A 23240-nucleotide genomic window follows, 5' to 3' on the forward strand; every position below is an offset into this window, starting at 1 on the left:
GGGCAGCCAAAGGGGTGGAGCTGCTCCAAATATCTACAGATTGGAAATGCAATAGTCCACAGCATAGGAGCCACGGCCTACAAAGGGAGGTAAAGTAGTGCCTTAACTTAAGGCAGAGGTCACTATACGGTCCTTCCCATCTAATATGGGGCCATTATGCCCATTATTGGATGGGCATAATGCTGGCGAGTGAATAATTTTTTTTTAAAAATCCCCTGGGCCAAACACCATTTTCCCCTGGCAGTCCCAGGAAGTGGCAGCAAGTGGGTTGGACAGCAGAGAAATCCATCAGGAACATAAAAACAAAAGACTGCGGATGCTGGAAATCCAAAACAACAACAGAATTACCTGGAAAAACTCAGCAGGTCTGGCAGCATCTCGAAACATCAACTCTTTCCTTCTCCGCCGATGCTGCCAGAGCTGCTGAGTTTTTCCAGGTAATTCTGTTGTTGTTTTCTATCAGGAACATGTTTACTATCCCCGCTCCTGCTCCCTGTTGCAAATCACATGCAATGGGCAGGGTGGAGTTGTTGAGGAAGATCTAGACCTCTGTCCCCAAGAACTTGCTGGTTTGTTTCTTTAGCTCTAAATATTCAACCCACTTGTATATTAATTTGATCACTGTACTGTTACTGGTGCCTTGTCTATACTATTGCCTCTGTGCTACTTTATCTCTGCAATAAATCTGTATGGGTGGTTTTTAGGCTGTGAGAAGAGACCTGACAAGGTTGGGGTGCCTGCAGTAGTCAGTGAGGAGGGAGAGGTTATCTGCTCCTAATACTGCTTGCTTGTCCCAACAACGCCCACCACCCCCCCTTCTTCCCCTCCCCCTCCTCCTTAAACCAGCTTATATTTCACCCCTTTCCTATTTCTACTTAGTTCTTTTGAAGGGTCATGAAGATTCGAAACATCAACTTTGTTCTTCTCCGCCGATGCTGCCAGACCTGCTGAGTTTTTCCAGGTATCTCTGTTTTTGTAGTGTATTTTTCCACTCTCTCAGCTGGTAGGAGAATGTGATGGGCATGCATTGTATTTTCTAATAAAAGATTCACCCTAATGAGGGTTAATTCTTAAGGCTGTGCTAGCTAATAAATGTCAGGGAATAGAGATTCGTTGCTCCAAATGGAAACTGAAATCTCTCTGTGAACATGAGAATTTGGGATAATCTGGAGTTGGACTAATACTATTGCATAAATTGACTGAAAGATAAGATGAACAGAAATAGAGACCAGCTTGGTTGAGAAACCAAGGAAAGATATGTTGTACGTTATCTGAGGGACATAATGGAACCATATAGCAACTATAAGGTTAAATGCCCTCAGATGATCGCTAAAGTGCAAAACCCACTCCAGATCGTGACAGTCCAGCAGGTGGCACTCATGTAGCAAAATTTGATGGTAATTTTATCAATTTACATCATCTAAATGTGAAAAAGTGATAGGAAACAGCTAACAATGGACATTAAAACAAGCAACATTTTATCTTAGGTGCCCCTTTATTGATTATATTCTCTCACTGCTGATAACTAAGAGATCAAAAGGATTTAAATCATGACATAATAAAGGGTATCACTTAAAAAATAACTTAACTGTACAACACCCAGGCACAGCCCTTTGGACTAGATATGGTACTGGTGTCTATTGAGATTTTGGCAATTTCATTTGCATTAAAAGGAAGGCTATACTATAAGGCTATATACCTTAGCTTCATGTTTCCCCAGATGTTTCAAATGAATTGTTACATGTGTGTTAGTAAACCAGTTGGACAGCAAGAATATTGGTCAACCAAAGTTTGTGACACATGTAGGGTGAATTTTAATTCCTTTCACCCAACAGAAACCAAGAGCTTCCACACAATTCCCATTCTGCTTCTCTCCTCTATTCTTTCCATCCTGCTCCACCATCCTCGGTCTCCTCACCCCACCTCACTCCTATTGTCCCTGTGACTAGGCTATCTTGCAATAAATAGTTTAAATCACAAACTTTCTGGGAATTCAGTGGGTAAAAAAAAAGCAGGGCAAATTTCAAGAGAAAATCAGGAAAAGTGTACTTTAATTTTGAACATGAATAACGTAGAAGTGTATCTATTTTGAAGAGCATTTTAGTCATGTTCAAAATTAAAACTGATTTTTCCTGATTTCCTCTGAATACTATACTCTTGCTTTTTGAACTTTTTTTTAACGCCCTGATTTATGGAACTAAAAATAAAAACTGAAAAATATTTGGAGACACATATATTTTGAGGGCAGCAATAAAACCAGAGTTTAAAGGGGCAGGAGCAACAAATCAGGAAACGGGTGAAAGGACTGAGGCTTGTGACGAGAGACAGGGAGGTTCAGGGGTTTTAAAGACCAGGGGCAGCTGGCTGGCTAGGGCATGAAAGCTCGTGAACTGCAGCAAGGGGTAACGACCAGAGGCACAGTAGACTATGGGGTGGAGAGGAGGGGGGGGTGGTGGAGGGGGGGATGGGAGGGAAACCAATGCTGCAGATTACCAATGGGAAGCGGGCAGGAAATCTTCAAGAGGTTCCAAAGGCTTTGAATTGTTCGGAAGTACCCAGGAGCTGGAGAGCAGCGGGAAAAGTGAACAGAGAGGCCAAGGGTAGAAATAGATGGTGCCCAAGTTCCTAATGAGTAAAATATACTGAAAAATAACAGCTAGAAACATTGAATGAATGCAAAATTACCTGACCTTGAGAGAACACGGCAGCCTGCGATGAAGAAATAAATATTAAAATTGATAATACTTCCTGCATTGCCACCTGGGAAAAGGAACCTGACAAGACAGTCTATTAAGGGGCAGCAACAAAACTATTGTTGGGAGTTTATGTACATGCTAAGTGTGTACATTTCACAGTTTGAAGTAATACCTAGGCAATTCATCTAGGCATGATAGAAATGTGTAACAAGTGTGTTTGGCGCAGGAAGTTAAGTGTGACACATAGGATGTGAATACCAGAGATCAGATATGTGCACTAACATTTTTGATGTAATTTTTGTATTGTGTATTTCACCATAAGGAATTTCAAGAAATATTATTTAATTCTGATAGGAAATACACAAATAATAATCAATTGGAATTTAGAGTATTTTTACTGATTTTTTTCCCATCTGTATTAATGTACATATAGATGTATATAGTGATACTTATATAGTACATAGAGTTACAACATCAAAAATAGCCATTTGGCCTAACTGGTCCATGGGAGTATTTCTGCTCCACATGAGCCTCAACTCACATCATCTCATCCGGTCATCATATCTGTCGATTCCTTTCTCCCTCACGTACTTATCTAGCTTTCCTTTAAATACATCTATACCTTTCTACCCAACTAGAATTCAGCATGTTACTCATTCGCAGGTATCTTTTATGCTGTATATAAAACATCTAACTATCTCAATCAAATTCCAGCCTGTTACTCACTCCCAGGTACTCTTAATCTAGATATAAAACATCCAAACCTCAAAATTACACTCAGTCATAAAATATTCCATGAGTTCATCCACTCTTGAATAGGTCACTGTTATATTCTGATTATCCATCGTCCCTGTACATCAGTTTCACAGAGCAGTTGTCCCATTTCCTTCAAGTTAAAGCTTTACACAATGTTCTGAATGCTCTGTGTATTCTTCTACTGGCAATAAACCCCTTTCTAGACTCACATCTGGGTGGCTTTCTGTGTAGAGCTTCTCCTGTGCACTACAGAAATGATAAGGCTCAGGCACTAAAATGTAGATGATAGCATTCTTGCTTCAGAAAATACACAGAGCTGTTTACCAACTGTGTACTACCAGTTCTCCAGCATGGTTAGATACAATTAGCACCGATCATTTGGAACCTCTCCCCCTTCCCGAAGGATATACAGGGATTAGACATTGCTGTTGTCAATATTCACAAACCAGCAGTTCACCACTCACACCGCGTGGCTCTCGTCTGTCCTGTTAATAGAGGCACTAACTCACTTATTTCAAGTGGCTAACAGCTCGGTAGAAACAGCAGATGGGAACGGCAGCGGGCTGCATTAACTATTCTTCACTTCAATCAACAATAACTTCTCGACCTTCTATGCTAAAGGCGCTATAGGAATACAAGATGAGGCTGTTAATGTCGAATAGCAGGGAGGTTTAAAAAACAATAAAAACGTGTTATAGTCTAGAAACATTTTTGCATATTGAATTCGCTTAAGATTTGGGAAGTCACTGCACTCCTCCCCGATACCTGTGCGAAAGGATGTGATCTCCCCCTAAATAAAAACAAAAACAGAATTACCTGGAAAAACTCAGCAGGTCTGGCAGCATCGGCGGAGATCCGCCGATGCTGCCAGACCTGCTGAGTTTTTCCAGGTAATTCTGTTTTTGTTTTTGTTTTGGATTTCCAGCATCCACAGTTTTTTTTTTGCTTTTATCTCTGTGATCTCCCCCTCTTTGGCTGAAATATTCAGTCCTTTGCTTGTGATTTCTGGGATCGAGCAGGAGGGGAATGGAAAACAGCTGCCGACTCTAGCCAGGGCGCCTTGCGGGGATTTGGGAATTTGGGATAAGTCATTCCTAAAAAAAAAACACACACACACACACAGAGAGAGAGAGAGAGAGCCCCGGCCACGTTGTTGGGACCATGGTTGCTGCTTCTCGGTGATGCGGGGGGGGGAAATCGAGCAGACGGCGGATAGGAACCGCGTCCCACCCAGCGGCTCGGAAACCTCAGAGCAAAAACGTCGCGGGTGAGGCGGAGGGAAGTTGGGGGGGGGGGTGGGGGGGGGGAAGATTTGGAGTGTCACTTTCCACAGGAATTAACGAGGTAAAAGAAGAAAAAAAAAAGCAGGGAAGGAACTTTTCGCCCGCATTACACATTGGGCTTGTCTACGAGGTTGGATCCGTGGTATATGTGTGTGTGTGTGTGTGTGAGAGAGAGACAGAGAGGGTGGGGGGGGGGTGGTAGGCTAGCTCGATGATTGCACCCCCCCCCCACCACCGCTAACTCCCTGCAGCAGGAATTCGAGTTGACCCGCGGTCTGTAGTTTAAACATCTTGGATTTCTGTATTTGTGTGTGTGTGTTTGTGTTTGTTTAGCGTTGACTTAAGCCGGGTGCCGCTTGTAGTGGGGGGAGTGAGTTATCATTGTACCGAGTTCTCTGTTGTTAAAACTGCGCCTCCAACTTTTGTTACTTTTGTGCTCAGCTGATGGGACCGTGAACCAGAAGGCGCACGGTATATCGCTACAGACTGTGACCACTTGCTTTCTCACCCTCCCCCCGCCACCCTGGATGCGGTTTAATAACCCCCGCAGACCCACTGAGACAAACTTTGGTCGTGATCGCTCCTTGTAACATTTACTCTGGCTTTCTTCCAAGTCCTGAGGAAGTCATGTTTTTTGTAGTTTCCGGAGAGGAGCAGGGACCATGGTTTGAGATTGGGCTCCCCCGGGCCAGGAATCTGGAAACGTTTGACTGGGAATATTCGGGAGAACCAAGACAAAAGGAGGCGATTGGGTGGATGGGGGAGCAATGAGGAAATCCAAGGTGGGGTGGGTGAGGGGGGACAGCTCAGAAACTCAGCTCCCTTCCTTCGGATCCTAGGTAGCAGATACCCCCTCCCCCCAAATCTCTAACTGTTGTCTGCAATTTTTGTCTGGGTGAACACTGCGTGGAGGGATTATTGGAGCCAGATTTAGTAGAGGAATCACAGGGGCCACCAGTCTCCCAAAAACCCAGTCTTAAGGAGACCCCTGTAGATAAACAGTTCGTAATTGTGGATTGGCCCCAGTGAATTCAACATCAAGGTCGAATTTGCAATCTCCTGTTGACAACCTGATTGGAATACCTATTCCATAGTTCTGGAAAGCATGAGGTGTGTCCGAACCTGGGTGGGAGGTAGGCTGGGGAGTGAAGGATGTAGATTGTGCACCCCCCCACCCCCAAGCCTTGGCAGGCTAAGTTACAGCAACTCAGTCATTCTCATATTTCTTACTTGCTTTGTCCTTTTTGAATTTTCCTGGCCTGCACACAGATTTTATTTTGGCCAGCGAGGTGGAGAGTTTAATTCTTGGAACCAAGTGACTACCCTGTGGAATATTTGTTTTCTTGATATAGAATGCATCCTCTCTCTCTCTCTCTCTCTCTCTGTAGGGATGAACCCGCTTCCCTGAATCCAGGGAGCAGCTGGCAGAGCCAGGTTTCAGGGACCGTTGGATCTCGGCAGCCCATGTTACATCCCTTCTAATCTTTATTCCATTTAAGTCTTTGGTGTGTACTCTAGAACCTTGAGAACCACAAATAAAGACTAAGTCAATATTCCATTAATTTTCATATATATATAGAACATAAGAACAAAAGAAATAGGAGCAGACCATTCAGCCCCTCAAGCCTGTTCCACCATTTGATAAGATCGTGACTGATCCGAAAGTGGCGTCAATCCCACTTTCTTCTGCGCCCCCCCCCCCCAACATTTGATTCCCTTGTCAATCAAGAATCTAACTCAACCTTGAATATATTCAATGACCCAGCCTCCACTGCTCTCTGAGGAAGTGAATTGCACAGGCTAACGACCCTCAGAGAGGAGGCCTCTTATTCTTAAACTGCAACCTAAATTTTCTTCTTTGGATTGGAACCCTTCATCTGTCCATCTTAAATTGCTGATACTAACAGATCCTCATGCTCCGAGTAACCATTTACCCACTAATGAGGCAACAGTGCCTTGCACAGCCCTTTCCAAGTTTTAGCACTAAGGACAATCCTGTGGGAGATATAAATGGAGTCTCATTGGAGAGAAGGCACTGGTACACTTCCTGCTGCTTTTCCAGCTAAGGAGCCCCACTCAGGGCATTGGATTGCAGGATTATCTTCCATTTCACCTTCTGCCTCAGTTGTGCTGGTGTCACAGGCCAACATCTGTATTCTGTCACTTTTTTAGTGGATGAAATAGCAATGTGATAATTTTAGAATTACTTTTATGAAGGAAGCTTAGTTATAGATACCAAGGAAACAATGAATGCTTTAGCAGAAGATAAACCATACAAAGCAGCATTGCGAATGCACTGACTTTTCAATACACAAGAAGTCTCAATTTTTAATATCTCATTTCTTCTGCAGAGAGTAGCAGCCAACCATGAGTGTACTTCCACCAGTCAGAAGAGACCGAATCATACCAGATCTACCTTCGGTAAAGTAGACTTCTTGTTCCTGTTTGGACCATCACTTGCATTCTTTTCAGAACCATTTGTAAAGCTGTATATATAGCAGAACACAACATAACATATATAAAAACAGAATTACCTGGAAAAACTCAGCAGGTCTGGCAGCATCGGCGGAGAAGAAAAGAGTTGACGTTTCGAGTCCTCATGACCCTTCGACAGAACTAGTTCTATCGAAGGGTCATGAGGACTCGAAACATCAACTCTTTTCTTCTCCGCCGATGCTGCCAGACCTGCTGAGTTTTTCCAGGTAATTCTGTTTTTGTTTTTGTTTTGGATTTCCAGCATCCACAGTTTTTTTGTTTTTATAACATATATAATATATGTTAAAATTTCACCTTGATATACATGCAGGAGTATAGGAATTGGTGATATGAGGATTATAGATAGCTTTCTGATTGGTCAATCTACAAATAATCAGATTATAAAGTGAGACAAAGAATTTACCTTTTTACAGGCCAGACAACACAGTGTGTGTCAGATTCCAACTTCCCAATTCAAGCAGTAAAGGTGGGAGCTTAATGATGTGAAATAATAGGGTAATTGCGCTGACTGGAATCTGAGACCCTTACAGCAAACACGAGAAATATGTTGTAGGCCCTGGACTGCCTGTGAGCATTACCATGGTTAATATGTGAACAGAAGCTGAGTTTTGATGATACTGTGAACAGATGAGTGACTTAACAATAATTTATACACAAACTCACCTTGTGATAGAGGTGTTCAAAATCATGAGGGGGCTGGATAGGGTAGATAGGGAGAAACTGTTCCCACTGGTAAAAGGATTGAGAATGAGAGGGCACAGGTTTAAAATGAATTGCAAAAGAAGCAAATGTGAGGTGAGGAAAAAACTTATTTTGCACAGCGAGTGGTTCAAGTCTGGAATGCACTGCCTGGAAGTGTGGTGGAGGCAGGTTCAATTGAGGCATTCAGGAGGGCACTAGATGATTGTTTGAATAGAAACAATGTGCAAGGGTACAGGGTAAAGGCAGGCACTAAGTCATAATGCTCATTTGAAGAGCCGGTGCAGACATGATTGGCCAAAAGGCTGCCTCCTTCGCCGTAACAATTCTATGATTCTGTGAATATGTAACACTGTTAGTCAAATATCTGGCTATTTCCAATATTGATATAGTTTATAGAACTGTTTTCTCTCCCACAAAGGGAGCAGGACAATATCCCTCTCTGGAAAGGGTAAATTATCAATAAACATACATCTTAGGATTACAGGTGACAAGACCTGTTATTGTAAGAATTGAATAGATTTATAACTGCCGATATGCACCTGGAATTGAAATCCCTGTATGTAAATAAGATGCACATTGCAAGGTCCTCTGTCTAACCAAATCCCAGCCCGCAGAATGAGCTTCTTAGTGTTTTTAACTTTTTCTTTTGATAGTGAGATTTGAGATAATTCACGCTCTACAGTTAATAGAGAGGACTGATTGGCATATTTGTAGATGGATTCCTGGGCAAAGAAAAGAGGTTTCCTATTAGAATCAATTAAATGCAGCAGAAGAACACACACTAAACATAATATTGATACATTCCTGACTGCTAATATCCATATAATACACATTATTCCAGAAAAGGCAGATTAGTTAGTCACAGGTATTCTCCAATGGCAAAGTAATTGGCTCGCCAAGTTTGAAATAAATCTCTGCATTTTACAATTAAAGCAGCCATTTATAATTAAAAGCAGCTAGCTAATTCAGAATGGCCATGTGGTGCAGTGGGTAGTGGCCCTTCCTCTGACCTAGAAGCTCCAGGTTCAAGTCCTGGTCCAGGTTCAAGTCCCAGACCAGGACCTGATGGCTGAGGTAGGTGTGTTCATAATGTGGCCAAGCAGATTGATTATCAATTTGTAAATCCTTCCAGTATGTGCCAATGACATATGATAAGAGTGGGAGAGATTACTGGTCAGCCATATGATGGAAAGAAATTGGAGCATTTACTATAGCTCCAGGCTATGTAAATGTATTGCATATCAATGTGTATGTTGCCACAGTAATTTGGACTCCTTTGCGGGGGAGGGGGGGAGGAGGAATTGGATGGATGGATGGCTATTGTAGAACAGATTGGTGCCAACAGCATGGGACTTGATCCCCATTCTGACTGGGATGGATTTGGGACCTGCCTGTGAAGGAGGTTGTGGTGCTGTGGGTTAGACCTGCCTTCAGGCAGAGAACTGAAGAAGAACTAATTCAAGTTTGGTTAAAAAGACATCTTGGCCATGGCTTTCTGTAACCCCAATAGTAATCTATTCCAAACAAATAGGTTGTTGTTGGTGTTAAGACAGAAAACCTTATTTTTATCTCATGATAGCGATCACAATGGAAAACTGGAATAAACATAATTAAGAATATTTAACAGACCATGCTAGAAAGTGAGTATGTAATGAATATAATTGTATATAATGTATGATTAACCATAGCTGTGATGACCTCTGTGGGTGATAGCCTGCAGAGATGTTCAGTAACAATGCTGATGGATGTATTTGGGTGAAGAACCAGAGGAATATAAAACTGCATGAGGCTGCACTTTCAGGAGAGGAAGCGAGGGGAAAAATAGAGAAATTGAAAAATACAAGAGGTGGATGAACATCAACCAAGTCTGGCTTTACAGAGCACCCCAAACTTGTGTTTTCCTCCTTGCGTGAGTTTCATCATGTGTCTCCCCATGTTACAGACAGGGGAGAGATAGTAGAGATGGTTCTCCTTTTTCCACCACCTCTCAATTGACCTAAGAGAGTACGTTGCAGGAAAAAAAATGTTTTAACTTCTGAGTGCTGTAACTATCAGGAACAGACAAACGACAGTTTCTCTTGTGTTTTAGAAGAAAGATAAATATTTATTATTCAACACGTGATATATATATATATATATATATATATATGGAAAGCACACTCACTCGCACACTTACTAAGACACACACGCTCAAGAAAAGATTGTGATTATAAAAAGTAGCATGCATTTAGGTCTTAAACGTTCGAAAGTTCTCTGTCTTGCTTTGCTGCAAGATAAAATCTTAAAGCAATGCACATTTATAATCCTTTTCAGTCCACTGAAGAAAAGAGTCTGGAGGTTTCGGAAGTTTGATTCACTTTATTGCTTGCACTCCAGTCAAGGTGCAATCAAAGCCCTGTAGCAAAACCCTCGTTCAGTTCCACAAATAAAGAGTCAAAGGCCAGCTTGCACTCTCTGCCTCCTGGTGTTTCTTAGGCAGGGTCTTGTTCCTTCGCTGGTCTGGATGTTTCTCTCCTTTCTGCTTCAATTAAATTTCCTTATTGAAAACCTAGTTTCACTCATGTGACCTGAGTATTTCTGTCCAAATGGTTTCTGATGGCAGGGCCATTGTCAAAAAATGGGGTTTGAGTTTTGCCTAGCCACATACCATCATGATAGAATAGTGTGGTTTTCATCCACGTCCATTCTCTGGAAATCAGCTCTGAAGTCAAAAAGTCTACAAGACTGGTGGGTGAAAACCCTTATGGGGGTGGAGTGAGGGGAGGGGATGGTGGTGGGAAAAAAGATTGAAAATAGGATAAAAGATGGGGATAAAACAATGAATAAAAATGAAAATAAATAAAAATAAATATAAGTAGATAAAAATTAAAAATTTGAAAATGGTTATTGAAAAAAGGGGATAAAAAAGGGTGTGGAGGAGAGAGTTCATGGTCTGAAGTTGTTGAACTCAATATTAAGTCCGGAAGGCTGTAAAGTGCTTAATCAGAAGATGAGGTCCTGCTCCTCCAATTTGCGTTGAGCTTCACTGGAACATTGCAGCAGGTCAAGGACGGACATGTGGGTATGAGAGCAGGATGGAGTGTTGAAATGGCAAGTGACAGGAAGGTCTAGGTCATGCTTGCGGACAGACCAAAGATGTTCCGCAAAGCGGTCACCCAGTCTGCTTTTGGTCTCTCCAATGTCGAGGAAACTGCATTGGGAGCAACGAATGCAGTAGACCAAATTGGGGGAGGTACAAGTGAAATGCTGCTGCACCTGAAAGGAGAGTTTGGGCCCATGGACGGTGAGAATGGAGGAGGTAAAGGGACAGGTGTTGGACCTTCCGCGATTGCATAGGAAGGTGCCTTGGGAGGGGGATGAGGTGTTGGAGGTGATGGAGAAGTGGACCAGGGTGTCCTGGAGGGAACAGTCCCTACGGAATGCCAATGGGGGTGGTGAAGAGAAGATGTGTTTGGTGGTGGCATCGTGCTGGAGTTGGCGGAGGATGATCCTTTGAATGCGGAGATTGGTGGGTGAAAAGTGAGGACAAGGGGGACTCTATCATGGTTCTGAGAGGGAGGGGAAGATGTGAGGGCAGATGTGCGGGAAATGGGTCAGACACAGTTGAGGGCCCTGTCAACTACAGTGGGTGGGAAACCTTGGTTAAGGAAGAAGGAAGACATGTCAGAAGTGTCATTTTGGAAAGTGGCATCATTAGAACAGAGGCAATGGAGGCGAAGGAACTGAGAAATGGGGTGGAGTCCTTACAGGAAGTGGGGTGTGAGGAGCTGTAGTCGAGGTAGCTGTGGGAGTCAGTGGGTTTGTAATGGATATTGGTGGACAGTCTATCACCAGAAATTGAGTCAGAGGTCAAGGAAGGGAAAGGAAGTGTTGGAGAGGGACCATGTGAAAGTGATGGAGGGGTGGAAATTGGAAGCAAAATTGATAAATTTTTCCAGACGAGAGCATGAAACGGCACCGAAATAGTCATCGATATACCAATAAAAGAATTGTGGGAAGGGGCCTGAGTAGGAATGGAACAAGGAACATTCCACATACCTCATAAGGAGACAGGCATAACTGGGGCCCATGTGGATACCCATAGTCACACCTTTTATTTGGAGGAAGTGAGACAAGTTTAAGGAGAAATTGTTCAGTGAGAGAACAAGTTCAGCCAGATGGAAGAGAATGGTGGTCGATGGGGATTCTTTGGGCCTCTGTTCAAGGGAGAAGCAGAAAGCCCTCAGACCATGCTAGTGGGGGATGGAGGTGTAGAGGGATTGGACATCCATGGTGAAGAGATCCTGCCATTATCACATTCTGCTTTCTGACCTTAATGCCACCATCAGCACCTCCTTTAGCCAGTACCTCTATCATTAACACCCCTTTGTCCTTTTGTTCATGACATCTTTGGCAATCTCTCCTTTGCGTCCAACTATCACTGACCTTCAATCCAGCTTCACCTGCTCCATCCCCCTTAAACAGTATAAATTTAATCACATTTTTACTTCTCTTTAGCTCTGAAGAAGACTAAAAATGTTTTGGACTCGAAACGTTTTTCTAGAATTTTCAGTTTTTGTGTGTGAAAAGTTCATTTATTTAATTAGAGAAGGGCAGCCATTAACCACAGGAAGGGTCTTTTGCATTTTAAATACTTCTCAAAGATGTGTCCAGAAAGGTCATTTGCAATTTAATGACTTGCCCAGACATGAAGGTTAGCTCAAGGGTTTCGTAGTCCATGTGTATTGGCAGGAAAGAAAAGATCACCTAACCTCTCAACTCCATTTTGTTTTAATGTAAGTTGCTTATTTTGAATTTTTGCTCCATAGGTCCATATTGCATGAGCGTGAGAACTAGTGTATATTTTTGCCAAGTTACAAGTGTGACTTAAAAGTCACAAAATATACATGACGGTCTTGAAATTACGCTGTCACCATGAAAACGTAACGTCTTTGTTTGGATTTCTCCTTTGTGCTATTGGCTTGTTTAAAATAATTGGTTCCACCTCTGTCACAATCGCAAAGGAAGAAGTTTCAGAATGCCAAACATTCATACAATTGGTCCTTCACTATAATTTCAAGGCCCTTCTTTTCACTCATGCAGAAAAATGACAAAGTTTTAAAAAAAAACAGGAAAAATAAAATGCCACAAGTTTCAGAGTAGTGGGTGGCATGGCTTTGACTCCACCTCAAATGGGGTCCCATATGACTGAACATGAATTGGTTTACATGGTCTCCAACATCCTTTTTACTCCAGTGTCAGTATTAGTAAGTTGCTTTTCCAAAATTACCCCAAGCTGTTATTCTTCAGAAAGTTTTGAAAGGTTCTATCAAAGAGTCTTTTTCTTATCCTAGTCTAGACTTGCCTTTCAACATGAAAGCATTACTCACTTACCAGAGTGTTCCTTTCACTCCCGTCAGCAGAACTTTAGCTGTGTAGTTACAGCCAAGGTATTTCTTACTGTGTGGTCTTGCAGTTGCTTATTCATCTCTGAAGCCTACAGACCAAAACCAGCAAAGCAACACCTGAATGTTTAACTGTCTAACAAATGTATATATAATAGGATATGAATTCATAAGCATAGAAATCGCTGTTGGTACCCTGTTCAATGGTTAACCATGAAGCACTGAAGTTTTTTGGGAGAACTTTTGCTTGCCTGTGAACCTTTAATATAATGTTGAACTGGATGTATAAAATCATGTGATCCCCTAGCTACACAACTGGCTGATTGATAGAGCACTGGATTGTTGAGCAGCATTCAGATGGATTAAGAAGATATTTAAGTCACTGCAATTGCAGAGGAGAGTTGAGGCCAGAGGTTAGTGTTTTTAAAAAAAGTCAGGTTAAATGGAGGCTTGCGGGAAAAAAACCATTAGATTCTACACCAAAATGTTGGAGGTTCTCATTCATGAAATACAGGAAAGGAATCCTGTATGAGACTAAGGACACTACCCTCAAAAAGGACTAATTCAGAAACTATGGGAGCAAATTGCAGTCAGAGCCAGTGTGATATGCAGAATCCAATCTAGATGGAAACAGGCAAGGAAGAAGTTGGTGAGCTTGCCGAAAGCTACAGGATGATTTAGTGTTAGGAGCCTGTCCCTGGCATGTATGCCCCTCATAAACTTTTGTACTGGCAAGTCCTTAGCATTTGTAGAAGCTCACCCTTTAGAGTGTTCCATGAACAGTTGACTGAATGTTCACCATACATGGCCAGGCTGAAAATGCAACAAACTCATGACAATTTATATGACTCAAGATTTAATCTTGTTATTCTTGTAAGACAACCTCGCTGGATGTACTGTGGCATTCCCAGCTATAAGTGCTCCCTAACCTGGCAAAACATGAAGATCACTCCACAGCTTTGGACCTAAGGCAGAACACAATGCTGTCTAGCAAATTAGAGAACAGCAAGACTGATGTGGAAGACAGGGACATATTTAGAGTTTCAAAGCCTTTATTGATTTGAGGAGATAACCCTGGGTATTATTGAGTAGGACAGCATTGAGTGAGAAGGGTGGAATAGTCAAGCCCTGCTCCTATTTCTTATACTCTTAAGGATATGGGGATAGTATGGGAAGCTGCAATTGCAGTAGGAGATTGTATTGAAGGGCCGAGTGGCCTAATCCTGCTCCTATTTCTTATGTTCTTATGGGATATAAAATCAGAAGCCTACCCCAGGCTTAGGGCTAATACTAACCTTCTCTTATGTTTTGTTGTGAACTCACTCACTGACACAGACAGATGTGCAGCCTCAAAAATACCACTCAATATTTTTCAATAAAAGGTCAGACAGCATTTCAATGTGTTCCTCCTCTCTTTTTTGGGCCTAGAAGAACAGTAGGAACTACCTCTCAGCAATCCAGATCATTCACAACTTGGGATCCATTCTCTACAAGGTTCTCTGTTTTGGCTTCAACATTCTCACTGATTGAATTGAGAGAACTTTGACAACAGAGATTTATGGATGTGTCAGTGAGGCCCTGAGGTCTGCTCCAACAAAGGCCAGTGGGCACACTGAGGATTAGGCTTGGATAAGACAGTTATCTCTCAGGGTAATGATCTTGCATCTGAAGCAGCCAGCACCCTTGTGCAAGTAAAGAAGATGTGCCTGACAGCAGGCAGCAACTGTGACATGGCTGAACCAGAAGAATGAAGTACAAAGCCACCTGAAGCTCAAGCAGTTTCCAAAGAAATCATGCAGCCAACATACTTTCACAGAGCAGTCATATAGAAGAATTATGTTTGGGGCAAGACAGCATACATTATGTCCCAGCACTGCATGGAGGTACTATGGTAAAACCCACTGACACCGCTCACCCATCATAAGTAGGATAGTAAATTGGATGCACTGTACTTGAACTGTCATTGAAGATTTTATTTCTGTTTATGTAAAGTAGCAATACAACAAAGAATTGGATGCAATGATAATTGAGGAAGTGCATGCGGCAGTGTTGTAGATTGGGGCTTTGGACCATGCTATTATTTTCATTTACATAGAACAATTCCTGAAAGAGGCAACCAATCACATTCAGCTAAATGTAACTTGAACTAAATCCTATTTTACCAAACTTTGAAGGTGCAGTGGTGTTTCAGGAGCTATCTCTTCACTTTCACTGATTCTTTCCTGCACTGACATCAGGAGAAATCTGTTAATATTTTAACTCCCTTCTTAGAGAATAATGAATGGGGTGTGTGAGCGTGTGTACATATATCTGGAGAAAGAATTATTTGCACTTATATAGTGCTTTTTATGACCACCAGACGATTCAAAACACTTTACAGACAATGAAGTACTTTTGAAGTGTAGCCACTGTTCTAACGTAGGAACTGCAGCAGCCAATTTGTGTACAGTAATCTCCTACAAACAGCAATGTGATAGTGATCCGATAGTCAATTTTTGTGATGTTGATTGAGGGATAAATGTTGGCCAGCAAGCTGGGGATAACTCCCCTGCTTTTCTTTAAAATAGCTCCATGGGCTCTTTTATATCCACCAGAGCAGGTGGATGAGGCCTCAGTTTAATGTCTCATCTGAAAGACGGCACCACCGACAGTGCAGCTCTCCCTCATTACTACACTGAAGTATCAGCCTTGATTTTTGTGCTCAAGCCCTAGAGTGGGACTGGAAACTGGAACCTTGTGACCCAGAAGCAAGAGTGCTACCAACTGAGCCACCTGGAGCAGAGAATAAGTTACAAAGTGGGAATAGGAGGAAAATTATAACTTTTTTTCATTTTGTCCCTTCTTCCCTGAAGGGACCCTATCTGTAGGAGGTTAACCTTTAGTGCCATGTTCGTGTGATCTACTTCCCATGTGAGCATAGATTGTGTGTGCCAGCTGTTTGCACAGCTGGATAGGGCATCATGCCCAAACCTCATCCTATGTTCACACATTGTCCACACATGTAAACTGTCCAGTAGAGGTGACTAGATAGTGATTCATAACAGAAACCCCTCGACTGCATCCTCCTTTTAGCCAAGGGTCATTGAACGGTTGCTCCCTGCAGCTGGGCTAACTCAACACAGACTTGGGACTGGGTTTACTTAAAGTGTATTTTCAATTTTTAAATAAGCACATGATTTTAATGTGATTTGACACTTGTTTTTTTCCCCAGTGCTTCACAAAAGAAGCTGCTCTCCATACCAAGGACATATTTAATCCCAAAGTGAAACGTGCCTGCCAGGATGATCGGACAGGAACAGTTGGGTAAGCCTCTTCTGAGAATTTCCTCGAGGATATTAATTTTGCATCATTGATGGATACAGCCTGTAAACATTAGAATGGAAACTAATTACAGCTCTGAACTAGATGAGGACAAACCTGGTTGACACCAAGCCCTTAGCTGTGAATCTTTAGTAGACCTTCTGTGGCATTACTTGTCTTTTGGAAGATCCAGAGCATTATGCCATTTAAAGTGAAATGCAGTATTCTGCTGTTAAGGTGGTGCCGTGTCCTGTTAAGCCCAAACTAATTTTTTCAAGCGAACACTTGGTGAGTTCATTCAGAGTTTAATTACTCCTGAGGCTGTAACTCTGAACTCTGACTTTGTCTTTTTAAGTGTTATTAAGGGGCAGCAGACATTCCAGCCTGGATTTTTCATTTGACATAATTTTAATCCTGCTAGAGTTACAACACAGAAGATCTAGGCTCCGGACTCTAATATCTTCTGTTCGTGGAGAGGTTCATAGCAACAGGCAAAGGCCATTCAGCCAGTCAAGCCTGCTCTGCCATTCAATACGATCATGGCTGTTCGAACACTTCAATGCTAATAAAGTACCTGGATGAGCACTTGGCACGTCATAACATTCAAGGTTATGGGCCAAGTACTGATAAGTGGGATTAGGTAGGTAGGTCAGGTGTTTCTCACGTGTCCATGCAGACTCGATGGGCCGAAGGGCCTCTTCTGCATTGTGATTCTGTGAATGCCGTTTATCCACACTATCCCCATAACCCTTTAGATTACTGTTAATCAGAAATCTATCAGTCTTTACCCTAAACATACTCAATGACTGTGCTTCCACGGCTCTATAGAATGCCAAAGATTCACAACTCTCTGTGTAATGAAATTTCTCCTCATCTTGGTCCTAAGTGGCTTCTCCTTATTTTGAAATGGTGTCCCCTGGTTCTCGACTCCCCAACCTGCATCTACCATGTCTATTTCTTTAAGTATTTTGTAGGTTTCAACGAGATCACCTCTCATTCTTCGAAACTCTAGAGAACACAGGCCCAGTTTCCCCGATCTCTCTTAATAAGACAGTCCCGCCATCCCCGGAGCAAGTCCATCCCTGGAACGTTAGCATGCATACCAAGCTGTCTTTGTTTCTTTATAATTGTTTCACAAAATGCGACACCGAAACTTCAGCCTGGCACTTGAAGTGAAACTTGAATTTTTGGAGCACTCACTATGTACACAGAGATTTCTCAGAATGCTTTCCACAGCAGTGGATGAGGATTGAGTAATAAGCATGCGGAGGAAGGGAAATGGGTCAGGAAGGGCAAGGACGGGACAAAAACACCACCAAAAAGGGCCAAAGATGGCTTTTAATGGGAAGAAATGAGGTGATAAAGTGGAGATGCTGAGAGAGGGAAATTCCAGAGGGTAGGAGCATAATGGCTGAGGAAGCGCAAAATAAGATGTAGGTTTGTTTTCGAGGCATGAATGGTCTCTGCAGGAGATCACGGAGATAGGGAGGACGTTGCTGTGGACAGATTTGAAATTGATTTTCTGACAATCTGTGAATAGGCGAGCAAGGCAAGGAGCGAGCTGGTGAAAATGCAGACTTAAATGCTGAATGGACTGAAATGACTTGCAACGTAAGAAAAGTGGCATCAGGATTGTGCATAACTGGGACTGCATATAAGATAAGAATCATTATTTGAAGAAAGAAATGGGTATTATAGTTCTAAAATAGAATGAACGCAGAAAAAAAAAATTCACATGGCAAGTGGTTAAGGCCTGGAATGCACTGCCTGAGAGTGTGGTGGAAGCAGGTTCAATTGGACTGTTATTTGAAAAGGAATATGCAGGGTTATGGAAAGAAGGCATGGAGAATGGCACTAAATGAATTGCTCATTTGGAGAACCGGTACAGACCTGATCAGCCAAATGGCTCCCTTCTGTGCTGTAACAATTCTGCGATTCAGAGGACTCGCTCATCACTTTGGTTAATGATCAATGTTTCCCTTTGCCAGAAATGCTTTATCTCAGTAAATGAAGCAAGCTGAAACAAAGAGCAAGCATTTTTATCTGCACAATGAAGATGAAACCTGTCCCAAACCATCACCCTGTGACATATATAATTACATTTTGCCAACATGTCTCATCGAGTCTATGTCTGTTGCAATTACAGTGCACCACTGTTAATTCACACCAATCATAAGCCAAGTAAAATCCATGCTTTAGAGTCCCAGGCTAAAGGAAATTTATTTTACATTTTTGTGCCTCCATTAATGAAGACCCAAATCAAATTCAAGTTTATTTTAAAAATGTATTCTCAAGATGTGGGCACCACTGGCTGGTATTTACCCTGAAATAAAAACAGATAATGCTGGGAAAACTCAGCAGGTCTGACACCATCTGTTTGAGTTTCAGAGAGCTCTGAAGAAGGGCCACACGGACTCGAAATGTAAACTCTGTTTCTCTGTCCACGCATACTGTCAGATCTGCCGGGTTTTTCCAGCACTTTCTGTTTTTATTTCAGATTTCCAGCATCCGCAGTATTTTGCTTTTATCCTGGTGTTTATTCTCTTCCCGAGTTGTTTGAATAGGCTACTTTCAGAGGGCAGTTAAGAATCAACGATGTTTGTGTGGAACCGGAGACACATTGGGTAAGGAAGGCCAGTCCTTCCTTCACCAAAGGATAAGAGTGAACCAGTGAGGGTTTTACAACAATCCAATAGTTTCCTGGTCATTTTTGACTGACACAAGATTTCATCAAATTCAAATTCTCAAGCTGCCTTGGTGGAATTTGAACTCATGGAATGAAGGTGGGTGGGAATCAGTTGGGCTACACAATGCCTATTTTTCAGATGCATCATGGTCTTCAAAGACCCTTACATTTCAGGTAGGACATGTGAGCACACTTCCAGGTGGATAGTTCACCTCCCAGCAAGTAAGGACAAACAAGAGCCGCCAGCACTTATTCCCCACCTGAAGCAGACATTAGACTGTTTGCACATGGAAATAAGGGACCTTTGTGACCCCTGCAGCAACATTGGTTTGCCATCGCTAAACCAAACCCTTCACCAAGCCCCGCGTTCTTCCCCCAAGTCTGCAAGCAACCCCTCCCCCAATCTTATGATCCACCTAAGCCTCATGATCCACCCAAACCTCATGATTCACCCCAAGATATGGCCCCGAGGCCGAGATTCCCTCCAGAACCCCATGACCCCTGAATCCTGCAAGCTTAAGCCTGTCACACACCTGGGACCTCACAGGGACCTCTGGTGAACTCTGCAGAAACATTATAGGTAAGGTTTTCAAGTAACTTTGAATGCAGTTTCAGGCCGAACAATAACCTCTCTACCCGCTGCTGGCTGCTCAGTGCCTGCAGCCTGGATTGTGTCTTTCGTGTTATCGTTGTTATGGATCTTAAATGAGGTTATCCTTGGTCAGGATTGATGAACACTGCTGGAGGCAAGGCAATTGGTAAACTTTACCTTTTATTGAACATTCTACTACCTATGTTCAGTACAAGGCTTAGAACAAGGCTTCCCTTAGAACTATCTCTCGGCATACCATGTCATGTGATCTAACATCACTGATGAAGACTTTCTATTTACATATTTAACATTAACCCTATATACTTCAATCTTAAGATTCATTGATGGGACGTGGGCATCACTGTCTAGGCCAGCATTTATTGCTGGTCCATAATTACCCTTGAGAAGGTGATGGTCTCCCCCCCAAGTCTCACAGTCTATTAAATACATTTTTTACATTATCCTACATCCCCCCCCTGCCCCCCCACAAAGTCTCTGTCTTCCACCCTGGTTCACAGGGATAAGTATTGTGATGGTTTCATCAATCTCCCTGATCTTGTTCTCAGCCCTCTCGAAGGATGTATGGGATTCAAATTCTCCTATGTTCTCTCTTGAACTAGGTAGAGTAGTATGTGAATCATCAGGTACTGGCCTGGCTTTCTGTTAAGGCTCCCTTCCTAATCACCTGGATAGTTGGTTCATTCCATTGATGGTCATCTTCTTGTAGATATAAATGCACTTCTGTTACTTCTCACCATTCTATTTCTATAAGGTAAGATCGCAGATATAGTTTTTCCCCAAAATTTGGTCTCAGCGATTCTGGTCACAAATCCACATTGATTCCCTGGCTGAAGAATCATATGGACTTGAAATGTTAACTCTGTTTCTCTCTCCACAGATGCTGTTAGACCTACTGAGTTTTTCCAGCATTTTCTGTTTTTGTTCTCATAGACCCACATGGCTCCTAATGCCTCTTTGTCAATTCAGCACGTCTTTGTTCCATTTCAGTCGATGATCGAGACACATAGTATTTTGGTTTTGCGCCTGGTTTCGACGTGATGTAGCAGGTTGTTTTCCGCTTCCCCAGACCTCGAAGTAATATTGGAAATTTTGTCCTGAACTCTTTCAGATTTTTTTGGCTTCCCAATTTGTATATGAGTTTTAGACCTAATGCAAGCTTTTCGGCTTAACAGTGAACACATTAAAAGTTTCTGTGATTTCTCTTCTTTTGGACTGAAGGTTAGCAGTCCCTTGACTTTCAGTTGAATGTCTCCTGGACCATGGGATTGTATGGTCAGTGGCTGGAGAGCATCTTGCTCCAGCCACTATTCTGTGTCTGAAAGAACTGAAACCCCTGCTCCAGAGTCTAATTTGAAGTTTGTTTTATGTCTCTTGAGCATAATGTTTGTCCCCATGAGATCCTGTAATTTCTCCTAAGAATGGCACTTCATTACCTTTTCCATCTTCAATTTTTTGAATGCTACATGTTGGTTTCTCCTTAAATCTCAATCTTAGGAGCTTTTTGTCATGGCAGACAGATTTCAAATGTCCTCTCCTCTTATGCATTCTTGGTGGGGCATTCTTTGCGCCAGTGCGCCTTTACCTGCCATAGCGAGAACACTGAGTAATAGCGGCTACCACGCCCCCTTCGCGCTCTCCCTGCTTTTTGAGTAGGTGTGCTGTTACTTCCTACAAATTGCACTGCCAGTCGCTTTTCTCCACAAGTGACCCTTGTCATCTCAAATAAATACAGAATCGCACGTTCTCACTTCTGCCTGCCTCCGGTAGCAATAAATCTTCCTTCAACTGCAGAATATCTGATCAAGTCTGCTCTAAGATCCCTACAACAAAGCGATCCCAAATTAATGTGTCTTTCAAGGCTCCAGATTCACAATTCTCAGCAGGTCGATATGAATCGTTACTGAAGGTTCTCTCCCAGTCTTTGGGTGCGTTTATTGCACTTCCCCCTTTCTATAATGGCGTTCTCTCTAAGGCTGAACTGTGCACCAAGGGCTTTTATAACCCATTTGTGTGTTGCTATCTCTTTGTTTATGCCCTGTCTGATCATTACATCATATGCACACTGCCTATGGCATTCCTTGCTAGCCTTCACTGCTAGTCCCGAAGCAGTCCTGTACTTGGTAAACCTGTGACCCCAGGTCTGCCACTTCTCGCTCGGCTTGATCCGAGTTTTCCACCTGATCAAAGCACTCTGGAAAAGATAGGATTTTCTCCATGGCTTTTCCTCACTATAGCCTTTCTTCGAGTTTCGTTGGCATTTTTCCCATGCTGTACTTATTCCTCCAGTTCTTTCTCTTGCTGTTTCCTCCAGTCATTGGGCTCTTAGCGCTGTTTCCAAAGTGTTTTCCGCTGTTACCATCTGTTATCATTGTCGTAGGTCTTAAACGAGCTTGTCTTTGATCAGGATTGATAAAGACTGCCCGAGGCAAAGCTGTTGGTATAATTTACCTTTAATTGAAAATTCTACTAACTATGTACAGTACAAGAATTAGCACGAGGCTTCACATAGAACTATTTTTCAGCATACTCAGTTGTCATGTGATCTTACATCACTGATGATGTAGACTGTCCATTTACATATTTAACATTAACTCTTTATAATACACTTTCCACCCCCTTTAAGTTTTGTCTTCTGGGATATTCTTCAGACAAGTTGCCAAATTTCCAACCTCCCCTGTTCCACTCCAATCAGAAGCTGCCTGTTGCGTGTTGGTAACTTGCCAAAATTATGCCATTGAGGCCTGACAATGAAAATGCTTAGAACCTCTTGCTGGCGCCCTTGGTGGTATAATTATTCTGCCCGTTGTCCGCCCATATGTGCCATCCAAAGATCAGCTCCATTGTTGGCAGCCTAGAATTAACATTCAAGTACTGCCTGGCTGGGATTAGAATGGAGCTACTGCTGGAGATTAGCATGCTAGAATTGTTAGCCTGTGATTCAACCCTGTCAAGCTGTTTTTATTTTGATATTTTAGTTTCAATTCTGGGAGTCTAGTGTCTGTAAACTGGTTTCCCTTTTGGATCTACAATTCTGACACCAGGTTAAGACTGAAAGATGACAATTCATGTCAATGCCTGGATCTGGCTCCTAGCTGCTGTTATTCCCTGAATTCCAACTAAAAATGTACAATATACAAGTGCAATAGGAGGTGCAACCTTAACTACAAAGCACAGGAAATAATTGTGAAGTTCAGACCCTTTGAAGACCTGTAAGATCTGTGCAACACTGTAAATTGGATTCTGCTTGGCCAACTTCAAAGGACCTGACTTACTCCCAGACTCCTCTCAGGAGAGGTTGAACCAGAGTGAATCAGGATTGAGATT

General features: G+C 42.5%; 1 protein-coding gene across 8 annotated transcripts in view; it reads left to right on the forward strand.

The window, feature by feature from the left end:
- The window catches only part of LOC121282743 (ras-related protein Rab-34-like), a 66682-nt gene that overhangs the window by 3425 nt on the left and 40017 nt on the right, over positions 1-23240 (forward strand). Inside the window, exons 1-3 of one of the 8 annotated variants that reach the window (XM_041196481.1) lie at positions 4583-4719; positions 7087-7156; positions 16529-16620. In XM_041196481.1, coding sequence (XP_041052415.1) covers positions 7103-7156; positions 16529-16620 — 146 coding nt within the window. In that variant the 5' untranslated portion in view covers positions 4583-4719; positions 7087-7102. The other 7 variants (XM_041196483.1, XM_041196484.1, XM_041196482.1 and 4 more) reach the window with 7 other exon arrangements.

Source organism: Carcharodon carcharias, chromosome 10 (assembly GCF_017639515.1).
Source record: "Carcharodon carcharias isolate sCarCar2 chromosome 10, sCarCar2.pri, whole genome shotgun sequence".
In the NCBI taxonomy this organism is placed as follows: Eukaryota; Metazoa; Chordata; class Chondrichthyes; order Lamniformes; family Lamnidae; genus Carcharodon; species Carcharodon carcharias.